Source organism: Anarrhichthys ocellatus, unplaced genomic scaffold (assembly GCF_004355925.1).
Source record: "Anarrhichthys ocellatus isolate YVR2014 unplaced genomic scaffold, GSC_Weel_1.0 scaffold1, whole genome shotgun sequence".
Taxonomy (NCBI): Eukaryota; Metazoa; Chordata; class Actinopteri; order Perciformes; family Anarhichadidae; genus Anarrhichthys; species Anarrhichthys ocellatus.
Genome location: NW_022280031.1, coordinates 17812856 through 17823987, shown reverse-complemented (window position 1 = coordinate 17823987; position 11132 = coordinate 17812856). Strand labels below are relative to the sequence as shown.

The 11132-nt window shown below is 39.5% G+C and overlaps 1 protein-coding gene across 2 annotated transcripts in view; it reads left to right on the top strand.

The window, feature by feature from the left end:
• The window catches only part of osgn1 (oxidative stress induced growth inhibitor 1), a 9989-nt gene extending 3850 nt beyond the window's left edge, over nucleotides 1-6139 (top strand). For both annotated transcript variants that reach the window (XM_031853229.1, XM_031853221.1), the window contains exons 3-8: nucleotides 635-771; nucleotides 883-1074; nucleotides 1632-1723; nucleotides 2563-2768; nucleotides 2892-3235; nucleotides 3971-6139. In XM_031853229.1, coding sequence (XP_031709089.1) covers nucleotides 635-771; nucleotides 883-1074; nucleotides 1632-1723; nucleotides 2563-2768; nucleotides 2892-3235; nucleotides 3971-4546 — 1547 coding nt within the window. In that variant the 3' untranslated portion in view covers nucleotides 4547-6139. The remainder of the gene's footprint in view (nucleotides 1-634; nucleotides 772-882; nucleotides 1075-1631; nucleotides 1724-2562; nucleotides 2769-2891; nucleotides 3236-3970) is intronic.
• Nucleotides 6140-11132: the final 4993 nt, after the last annotated feature.

The window sequence follows — 11132 nt, the reverse complement described above, 5'->3', positions numbered from 1 at the left end:
CAAATAAGAGCAAATTTTGCCAAATGTCGTATTGATCTGCCAAAAATATTAAAATGAAGAAGTGAGCGAGGAGTGTTTCATGCAAGTTATTTCAACTTAAGCAACAGGTTGCTGAACACGCACGGGTTGCTAAATACAACATACAACATCCTTAGAAATTGTTGACATCAGCCGCATGCGGTGTTGCGCGAAAGTTTCCCAGCAGAGAGATGATGAATGTTTTAGTTTTGACAAATTTAAGATAGAAATCCTCAAATATTCAGTTTTTGTGCGATTGAGGTCAGAATTTATTCAGTTATTTGTGACGGACTGTGTGAAAACCATTAGACATCATGAGCAGTATGATGACTAATGGCTGCTCGTACGGGTTACTGTGTGGCATTCAAAACTTGCTGAGTCATGCTGCAGTCCCAGCCAGTTTTTATGACAGCGTGCAATAGTATTTTAGCTGTTTTGTCTTTTCTAAAGTAGCTGTTTTATTTATAAAATGCAGAAGACAGATCATAAACACCCCCGCCCCCCCCCAATTGCACGCACTAACACAGCTAGCAGTTGCCAGTGCAACTGGAAACCATTCACATCGCTTCCACTGCAGCGACCTGACAGTCTCGGTGACGCTCACCTGTTTCCTAAGGTAACGGCCCGTCGGGGATCTGTCTGTCATACCTGCTGTCGGGTTACACGCCGTACCTGTCGCCCGAGGCGTCTCGCACCAACCCGCTGCTGAACAGCAAGCTGAGGGAGCAGCCTCACCTGTCGCTGCTGGAGCAGGTACATGCACAAACACGCGTGACATTTGTCAATAAAGTTGTATCATAAACGTGTGTAAAATGGGGAGGAGCCTCACACTCACGGTGTCTCTCTTGACCCTACCTGTCCCAGGATCTGGAGTACCTGTGCGAGGGTCTGGAGGGCCGCTCGTCCAATCCCGTGGCCGTGCTCTTCGACTCGCTGCTGCTCCCCGACAGCGACTTCGGGCTGGACCACACGTCTCCGCTGGCGTGGCGGTACGAGCCGGAGAGGGCCGTACCGCACCTGGTGCTGGGAAAGGGTCCGCCTGGAGGGGCGTGGCATGTAAGTAGAGCTGCAATACGGGTTATTTAGATAAATAATAATTTAGATAAAAAATATGTATAGTCATTTATAATATTGTATTATTTAAAAATATACACAGTATATCATTATAATAATATTTATAATTATTATTTAGATAAATAATAAAAGCATGCATTTTGCACTTACATTTTAAGTGTCATTTTAAGAATTTCAACAGAATATTTTACATTTGGGAAAAATAAATGTGTTCAGAAGAAAGAATACGTTTTAGTGAGTTTCTTTTTTTTTTTTTTTTTTTTTTATATACTCAATAGTCTGTTTTTAAATGGTTGTTTTGATAATGTGTACTTACTCGCACGTAGTATTACTTTTATCTTTCTATAAATATCCTGACATGTTAATAAACCCATTAAACTAACGCTGCAGTCTGCTCATGATGCATTTAAATAAACAGAAGAACAGCAACTGAAACTTTTAAAAATGTTACCAGAATACCTTGAAAACAACACAGCAGATCAATCCAGCTGAGTGATTGTTGTTGTTGTTGTTGTTGTTGTTGTTGTTGTTGTTCCCAGGCTATGGAGGGCTCCATGCTAACCCTCAGTCTGGCTAACTGGATGGAGCTTCCTGGACTCAAACTGAAGGACTGGATGAGAGAGAAACGCAGGTTTGTCCTCAGTAAACAGTACAGTTGACTCGCATTACTGCTCGTGTGTTTAAATACACAACAGGGTTAATAAAACACTCAGGACTTACAGTCGTCACACGTTTCCTGGTCTTCTTTTAGTGCAGAGAGGCTCGTTCACAGTTTCTAAAACGTATGTTGGTTTTCACAGGTGAACAGAGTTTAGTTTCTCTTTTTAAAATCATGAAAGTTCTCTTTCATTAAACCAGCAGGAAGTACAACACGAAGAGTGTGTTCATGCGTGACTCTTCCTTACTTTGTATTTAAAATGACTCCCGGGTGATTTACATCAGATGCTGTCAAAACAAACAAATGATTTGAAGAACCTTTAAACTTCCTGTTCAGCTCTATGTATGTATGTATGTATGTATGTATGTATGTATGTATGTATGTGTGTATATGTATATGTATATATGTATATGTGTATATATATATATATATATATATATGCAACGATTACAATTTTTATTCGCATTGTCATGCTCAAAATTCAATAATGAATTCAAAAGTAGTGTATTGAGCACTTTTATTTTAAAAGTACTGCTATATGAACAAAAGTGCAACACTTTAAACAAATCAGGTTCTTTTTAACAGCATTTCCTTTACACAGTAGCAGTTAAAATACAGTTATGATGATTCTGATAATAGATATTCAGCCGGTGTTCACAACTTTATTCTCATGTGTCTAATAGATGCAATTTGAAATATACTCCTTGAAAACTAGTCAAAATATGAGAAAAATTAGCATGTTGTATAATACATTTGTGTATGTATATTAATATAATATCATTTTTTTTTAATATATTATTATTTTTTTCCAGAAATGTCCGTAATGACCGCGCCACACCAGCAGAGATAGCCTCGTACTACCAACACTACGTTTCCCAGATGTCCCTCGAGCAGAACTTTGCCTGCGGCACCACCGTCACCTCGGTCACCAGACAGCCCGGCGGTGACCGGGAGGGGGCGCCGTCGCCCTGCTGGAGAGTGACGGGACTGCAGCGCAGAGAGGGGGAGGAGCTAGGAGGTACAGCGAATAAAAATAATAATTAAAATCAACACTCCTGATTATAGCGTGTTTTAATAAATGAACGAGTGCCACATGTTAACCTTCACTTCCTGTTTCCTCTCCTTCCTTCCTCCTCCCTAGATGGCTCCGCTGTGTCGGAGGAGGTGCCTTTCTCCATGTTGGCCCACAACGTGGTTCTGGCGACGGGCACCCACGACATCCCGGCCCGGCTCGGCGTGGAGGGCGAGTCGCTGCCGTACGTCTGTCACTCCTTCTGGGAGCTAGAGGCGGCCATCTCCCGCGGCGAGCTCGACAAATCGTCGGACCCCGTGCTGGTGGTGGGGGCGGGGCTTACGGCGGCAGACGCGGTGCTAGCCGCCCACCACCTGAACACGCCGGTGTACCACGCCTTCAGACGCTCGGTCAACGACCCCGGACTCATCTTCAACCAGCTGCCCAAGCTGCTCTACCCAGAGTACCACAAGGTAAGGAAACCGACATTTAATGTCAAGTATTCAACGTGAACCAGTCATGATCCAGATTATTGGAGATTAATTTCAATCTTAAAACTATTTTTTTCCTGTTTTTAAAAAGAAAAACTCGACTTTTTAAGGTCTCTTTTAAACTTTTCCAGCCACTACAGAGTAAAAATTCTAAATGTTTTCTTTTTACTTCAAATAACTGTATTTATTAAAGTGTCTCGCCAAAAATTAACTTTTACAAAATGACATTTGAACACATCATGATAACGTCATACAACGTTACCTTCGCCCAATACTCATTTTTTACTATTTGGAGCTTGAACGCACCACAATGTAAGTGAATGGAACCTCCGTTGACGTTAATTGTCGACTCCCGAGAGACGCCGTAGTCTGCAGAAGAGCATGTGAATGATTTACGATATAATATTTCTAAGAGTCTGATTTTAAATTATTTGTTTCCAAATGTTGCTATGCTGTTAGCTCCGTTATTTAGCTTTCGTCTTCCCGATTTCAACGGATTTTTTGTTCACAATGTGGCTTTATGAAGGAACGGCGGCTTGAGAGCATACATGGCGAATCTCCAAATCACATATTTTTACCCCTTAATAAAGATCACATTTCATCTTTATTTTAATTAATTAATGAGGCATTCCACTTGCCTGAATACAGAGTTTACTTACGTTACTGTTGATCCCTGAAGTTGCATCAAACCCACTCTTCTTTATCTTCGGCGTCCAGATTCACCAGATGATGACTCAGCAGCAGTATCAGCCGGACCCTCTGCCACAGGACCACGCCCAGAACCTCCAAGACCCCTCTAGCTCTTCCTCCCTCCCTCCTCTCTCCTCTTCCACCACCTCTTCATCTCCTTCCTCCTACCCGGGTTACCTGAGCTTCCCGCGCTACAGGGTCGCCGCGTTCCGACCCGACCGGAAGTGCGTCCTGGAGTCTGACTCCGGCCAGCGGACCGTGGTCCAGATCTCCAAGGCGCTGGTTCTGATCGGCGCCCACCCGAACCTCTCCTTCCTGGGTGACGACAACGGGCGCACGCTCGGCGTCTACCCCGAGGAGCCGATCACGTGCCGGAGGAACCCGATCGAGGTGGACCCGTTCACCAACAAGGTGGTGGCGGCGGACGGGCCGGGCATGTACGCCATGGGGCCGCTGGTCGGCGAGAACTTTGTCAGGTTCCTGAAAGGCGGAGCGCTGGCGATCGCGAGCGACCTCGCCAAGTCTCTGAGGGAGGGGGGCGGGGGGGATCTGACCGCGGACGGGTTCGTGGACAGAAAGGAGGTCTGCGGTCTGGATTCGTAGCAGGAAGAGAAGCTAAAGACTCTGAGCACAAAGTAGGGAAACGAAAAATGCTGCTACGTTGGCTGTGCTACGTACGACGGTTGTGAGAAAGTGACGGTGCGTTTGGGGTCCTCCCCGTTAAAAGGATAAAGCTTGAAAAAAAAGAAAAGATGTTCACCACCTGGAAGTCGCTCTGGAAGGCTGTGAATTCAGCAATACTGGATTTTTAGAGGCTTGTACCAATAACTGCATTTGAATAATCAAAACTCTGTACAATATATATCTATATCAATCTTTACATAACGTTTTTGGATGATGATGATTCCTTAAATCTGGTTATGAAAGAATCATGTGCTTTTTTTTTAAAGGGACAAAACTACTTTCAGTGCCATCTGGTGGTCAAACGCTGTACTGCAGACTCTCTCTCGCTCTTTCATAATGACCTCAGATCTGCTGCAACATTTGGCGTCCATGTGCCAATGTGTCTTTTTAACATTTATTTATATCCATATTGTGTCACACAATAGCTGCTCGACATGTCCGGGCTCATAACACCAAACATACGAGTGTAGAACCTGTAAATATGTACATTTCGTTTTAAACCTCACGAGGTGATGAGGACGGACGGACGGACGGACGGATGGACGGGAGGAGATGTGGGCATGAGGAAGAGACTATTCAAAGTAGAAATCCTTTTTCAGTAATTCTGGTCTGTTTGCTTCCTGGTTAACCAATCGGCATCACACTCGACCAAAACAGCCTCTTTTTATTTATTTATTTTTATTTAATGAATAATATACGATGAGGATGATTTCACACGTTTCTGTGGTGAAACGTCGGATTCTTGCGACACTACTGTGACAGTTTTCCACAAAACAAACTCCTGCTCGTTTCTGTTGCATCATTCCCCGTGTGTGTCTTTGTATATTATGGGTTTTATGTGTGTGTGTATATATATTTGGTGCTTTATTTTTCTATGTAATGAGTTTTAAGCCACTGTACCGACCGGATATCTTTGTGGATCTGACGATTATGAAAAGCTTTTGTACTTCGCAGAAACTGAAGAGAAGCGTCTATATCTGTATCTGATTCCTCGTTGGTGGAATGATGGACAGCGGATTCCAGCGGCGGTTTTTAAACGATGTTCTTTCTCTTGAATCTTCCACACGTGTGACTTTTTATTATAACAGAGGAGATCCTCTTCTGTGCTTCTGGTTTCAATCAAATCATGTTGATTTCAACGATATAAAACCATTTTCTCAGCTTAGTTTACATTCTTTTTTTCTTCTGCTACTTTCATGATGTACTTTTTAAAGTATTTTCACCACAAACTTTAAAGTTGTGGTTTTGTTTAACCACGATGAGACGAGTTGATGCGTTCAGGAACAACAGTTTGACGGTAATTCATCAATTAATTCGGTTAAATTTTAGTCACAATTCAAATGTTTAGTGTAATTCATCTTTAGATTGTAAACCTATTGCAGCATCAGACAATAGTTCACTTCTTTCATCTGATTTATCTTTCATCTTCAATATTATGCTTTAAAATATGTATATTTAGCGCAGCTGTTTATGAATGTTACGGTTTGACGACTAAACCGTCACATTGCAGATTGTTTCACCCCAAAATATTTTATTATTTATGAGAAGTAAACTGCAAACTCGACCAAGAGACTTTCAAAATAAGACTCCTTTTACTTTTAATTAATGATAATTAACCTTGAAAATTAAATTAAAATATAAACAGAAAGACAAAAGTTCTACAAACTGTATCACAGCTACCCTTTAAGTGATGAGTTGATCGTTATGTCAACAGATATCTGTCCGTGGCACGTTGCCGAACACATCTTTAAGAACGAGTAACAAACATTCAGTTTCTTAAACAGCTGGTCCCTGTAGTTTTTATCAAGTGTTTAATTGTATTTAATAATAAGATGTATTAAGCTTTAATACTTGGAAGCAAATCAATTGTTTTTATGGGTTTTATTGACCATAAGAAAAATATAGAATATCAGATTCATTCATCACTTAATGTGTTTCTTTACAGATTCATTATGAGTTCAGTTCTCTGGTCTCGACATATCGGCTACTTTAAAGATGCACTTCTACTTATATTTGTTGATAATCGCTTTTCGTCCCGGCAGCAATTAATAAATAAAATTAAAAATAAAGAAGAATATGAGGCTGAGTCAGCAACACTGAACTGGGTTTTTGGGTTTAATAACTCGTTAAATGTAGCGTACTCTCGCTCGTTTCTCAATATTACCGACCGTAGCTTTATGACATTTATAATATACGAACATTTAAAAAAAGAACTGTCTTTCTCACTATCGAATACCAAATTATAAATTAAAAGTTCCAAAAACAAGTGAGACATATTATTGTGTTATTGTATATGAGAAGCAGGACTGCAACTAAAATTATTTTGCTGATCATTTTCTCAATTAATTAATTAATTGTTCAGTAAAAGAAAACTGTAAAAATTCCATCACAAGTCCATCTTCAGATGCTTTTCATACCAAAACTAATAAACTTAAAGATAATCAGACAACACTTTAACAATCGATTATCAAATTAGGTGCTTATGAATCTATTGTCAATCGATTATTAAATTGTCTTATTGTGTCAGACACAGACAGGGTTGGTGTGTTTTCATGAGTATCCTTCATACTTATTATTTCATATATGTATTTAAGGGTTTATGCATTTATTGTGTCAACACTGTGTCTACATTCAGTGCCTTTAACACATATTTATGGTTTCATTGCAGGTAAAAATCATGTCCAGTCTTTTTTATCAACACTTGTTACTTGTTCATATTTTTCTTATTAAATTGGGAAAAATTAGCATTGCTTTGAGTTTCTGGGTCCTTATGTTTTAACATACCAAAGAAAAAAATTCCAAATCTACGAGCATGTTTTCACAATAATGATCAATGTAGAAACACTTTTTCTGTGATTCGGGGGGAAACCAGTCAAAGCATGTTCTTACTGTGAAACTATTTATGAATATTCCATTTCTCCTTCAGTTCAAACTACCACCACTTATTGTTTTTAATACCAGATTTGACAACAGGTTGTTTAAATGATGTGAAAAAGGACGCCGGGTTAGCTAACGCTCATACTTCTCATGTGCTGAGTCTGAAAAGTGGATTTGATGCTGAAGTGACTTAATCTTGAGTTCTCTCCACTGACCAGCAGGGGGCGACTCCTCACTGACAGATACTAAAACGTTCCAAATGAGTGAAGAAGGTACTTTTAGTAAAAGTAAAAGTAGAAATACTACAGCGTAGAAATACTCTGTTACAGGTAAGAGTCCTGCATTTAAAAAAGTAAAGGTGCAAAATAATTAGTTTTACAAATATTTAGAGGCCCCTTTATTACATATAATACTCCATATAATACATGATTAAATAACTATGCTTTGTATTATTGATTTGAATCTGCAGAGTAACTAGTAACTATACGGCTGTCAATAAATGTAGCGGAGTAAAAAGGAGGCTGGAATAATCAGAACAGTACTTGAGTAAATGTACTTAGTTACTTTCCACCACAGAAAGATGACATGTGGAGTATCGATAGGCACACATATGAGTACTGATAAGCAGTACACTGCAAAAATTAAAATCTAAGTAAGATGAAATATCTTAAATCAATGCAATATATGCTTGTTTTCTGTCTGACAAGATATTTCTTCTTACCAGGCAGTTTTTATGTTCGAGCATTTCACTTGTTTCAAGCGTTCCAGTCCTTGATTATCTTAATAAGGAATTATAACTTGTTACTGAGATTTTATTACTGGTTCTGAGCAAGTTAATGCTTGAAACTAGAATTGCCATAATTATAAGGCTGTTTGATCACCACTGACAAGTACAAAACTGCTTTGTCAAAGTCAGAATTTCTTATTTCAAGCATCCTAACCTTTTCATCAACGACCAAATGGAATTCATTGTTTTATTGTGAATCTTACAACACAGCACAGCAATGATGTATTCCTAGACAAAATACAGTACAGAGCAAAGACAGTACTTAACAAAGTCAAACTGTTGCTTTAACAACAAACTTTCTCCTCGGCCTGTCTCCTCCTTTAGCGAGTTAAAGTGAGTGAGCTCTGTGCTAACATCTCATCTGGAATATAAAGGTTGACATTACATTCATCTGGCCAAGATGTGGTTATGAACAGAAGCAGAAATGCCATGTGATAATTCTGTACATCTAAATGGACTCTTAATACATTTGATCTAACAGACATTTAAAACAACCTCCAATAAATGCAGCCAGTATTATACCAAGATTCAGATGATTTACTGTATTTAGGTAGCTATCTTTATAGTTACGTATTTTCACAGCCGTATACTTCAACAGTTTAACTACAAAAATGATGTGTAAAAGGGTTAGGGTTAACTCTCACCCTTTTATTTTTAGATGGAGCCATTATTTTACTTGAAATGAGAGAACATTTATTTATGTATTTCTACGTATTATTTATAATCCATACAGTTAAATTGGAAAACTGAGAATAATAATTGTTAAAATATAATTGATGTGTACTTTCTTTATTTGATTTGACAGTTGTTGACTACACAGAGACGCTGTTACTATATATGGCACTAAATAGCACAAATTAGCATTCAAAACAACATTTCAGCAGACAAATCAAAAACTATCTACGTGGTTAGATACCACTGTGGCTGTGCAGAAATGTGGATGAAGTGAATCTTTAAAATCCCTAACAGCACTATCTTAACTTCTCCCTACAAGGATGAGGGTTTTATTTGGATCCCCATTAGCTGATGCAGAACATCAGCGACTCTTACTTGAAAGAATGCTGACAAACAACGTTCTACAGCAATGATGTCAAAGCACTTTTCATTTCAAAGATGTATCAGGCAGCAATGATTCTCTGCGGTGCATTGTCACACAAGCCAGGGACACCGGCTGAGAGACATAACGGTGACTCAGGCCTTAAAAAACTGGGACAAGATGGCCTCAAGCAGCAGCGACGGTGAATTAAAGCAGGTCAGGGGTTAGCCACACAGCGACTGACAGAGGACACATGTCCAGTCGGGAGATACATGTGGATGAGGGCTGAGCTTATTACATGGCCCTCATGTTGATGGGTGTTTGTGCTAAGAACTGCCAGAGGACACTCATGCAGAATCCCCAAGAGAGGGGGAAAATTACAAAGTATATTTCCATATGGAAAACAACAGAAATCTATTCTGAGTTCATGTTCCAGCTGTTTTTGGTACGAGTCTACAGAGCTATGAGAGTTAATGCTGCTAGGTCTGAACATATACTTAAAATGTACTTCTGAAATAACTTGAACTGCTTTTACTTCTTTATCACAACCATGAACTGCGATAACACTCGGTAAATCTCTACACGGCGGTGCAACCCTCCCGGATAAACTATGAGGGAGGAGACAAGCCAAGACCCCTTTTCTGGCTTTTCCTAAGCCTGGCTTGAGTTAAACATAGGTGGGATATAAGAGCTTGAGAGAGGGGATAAGCTCGGCTAAGACGGCTCGGTGAGCACGGTTCATTTAATCGATGTCCGAAGAAATCTGAGCCTGGAGGGGAGCGGGGCCAGGGGAGGCGGGATTAGCTTTGCTTGTCTGTCAGTTGGAAAGTGACAGCGAGGGAGAAAGGTGGGAGAAGAAAGGAGGAAGGAGATGGAGGGTTCTGCCTGTGAAGAGGATTGGAACAGTGATATAAAGCCGATAGAGAGCTGAGAGTGTCGGTGTAAATGAAACACAAACAAGAAGGAAGTCTAAATCAGCTGAGATTCACACTAAAACTTCCACAATGTCCATTAAACCCCTCTCACATTCAGAGAGCACTGATTTGATGCTTTGCAGGTCAAACGACAACTAGACACTTTAACACTGAGATATACATTGTTTTTTAGATAAACAGTAGTTAACTACAGTTGATGTGTAGTTCTCATCACACCGACGTTAACAGAATAAACAGCAGGTTTAGACAGCAATACTCACAATCCACAACTCATTTAAAATAAGCAAACATGTCCTGTTTCCAGCTTCTTTAATGTCGGGCTTTGCTGCTTTTCTCAATTTCATAACATTGTTAATTAAATATCTTTTTGTTTCTGTTTTGGACTTTACAAACAAACAAGCAACAAGACAAGCAACTTAACAGTTTCAAATTATGATCTGCAATATTTTAACAAAATTGTTCATCAAGATAATCTTGAAGTGAAAAGTAAAAAGCTAACGTTAGTCTATAAAGGAACTCCACCACGGTCACATGACTTCACGTCTCCACCACTAAGCTACAGGAGGACTAGTGTTCTAGTGACGACGCTTAGTCATCTCATTTACACTCTTTTTAAGACATGTAGAAGCTTCTAAATTAATTTAAGGACCTATTTCATATTGTAGAACTAAACGTTAAAATCTATTCAGCTCGTGTGAAACACATTATTTCAGACATCTAAACTAAAACACATCGACTTTGAGAAATGAGTCAAATTCTGACTCATTTCTGCAGCACTCTGTAGTTGGTATGTTATCCAAAGATAACTATAATCACTAGTCCCGCTGATTGAAATATAATAATTAAATTGAACCATGTAATCTAGATCCC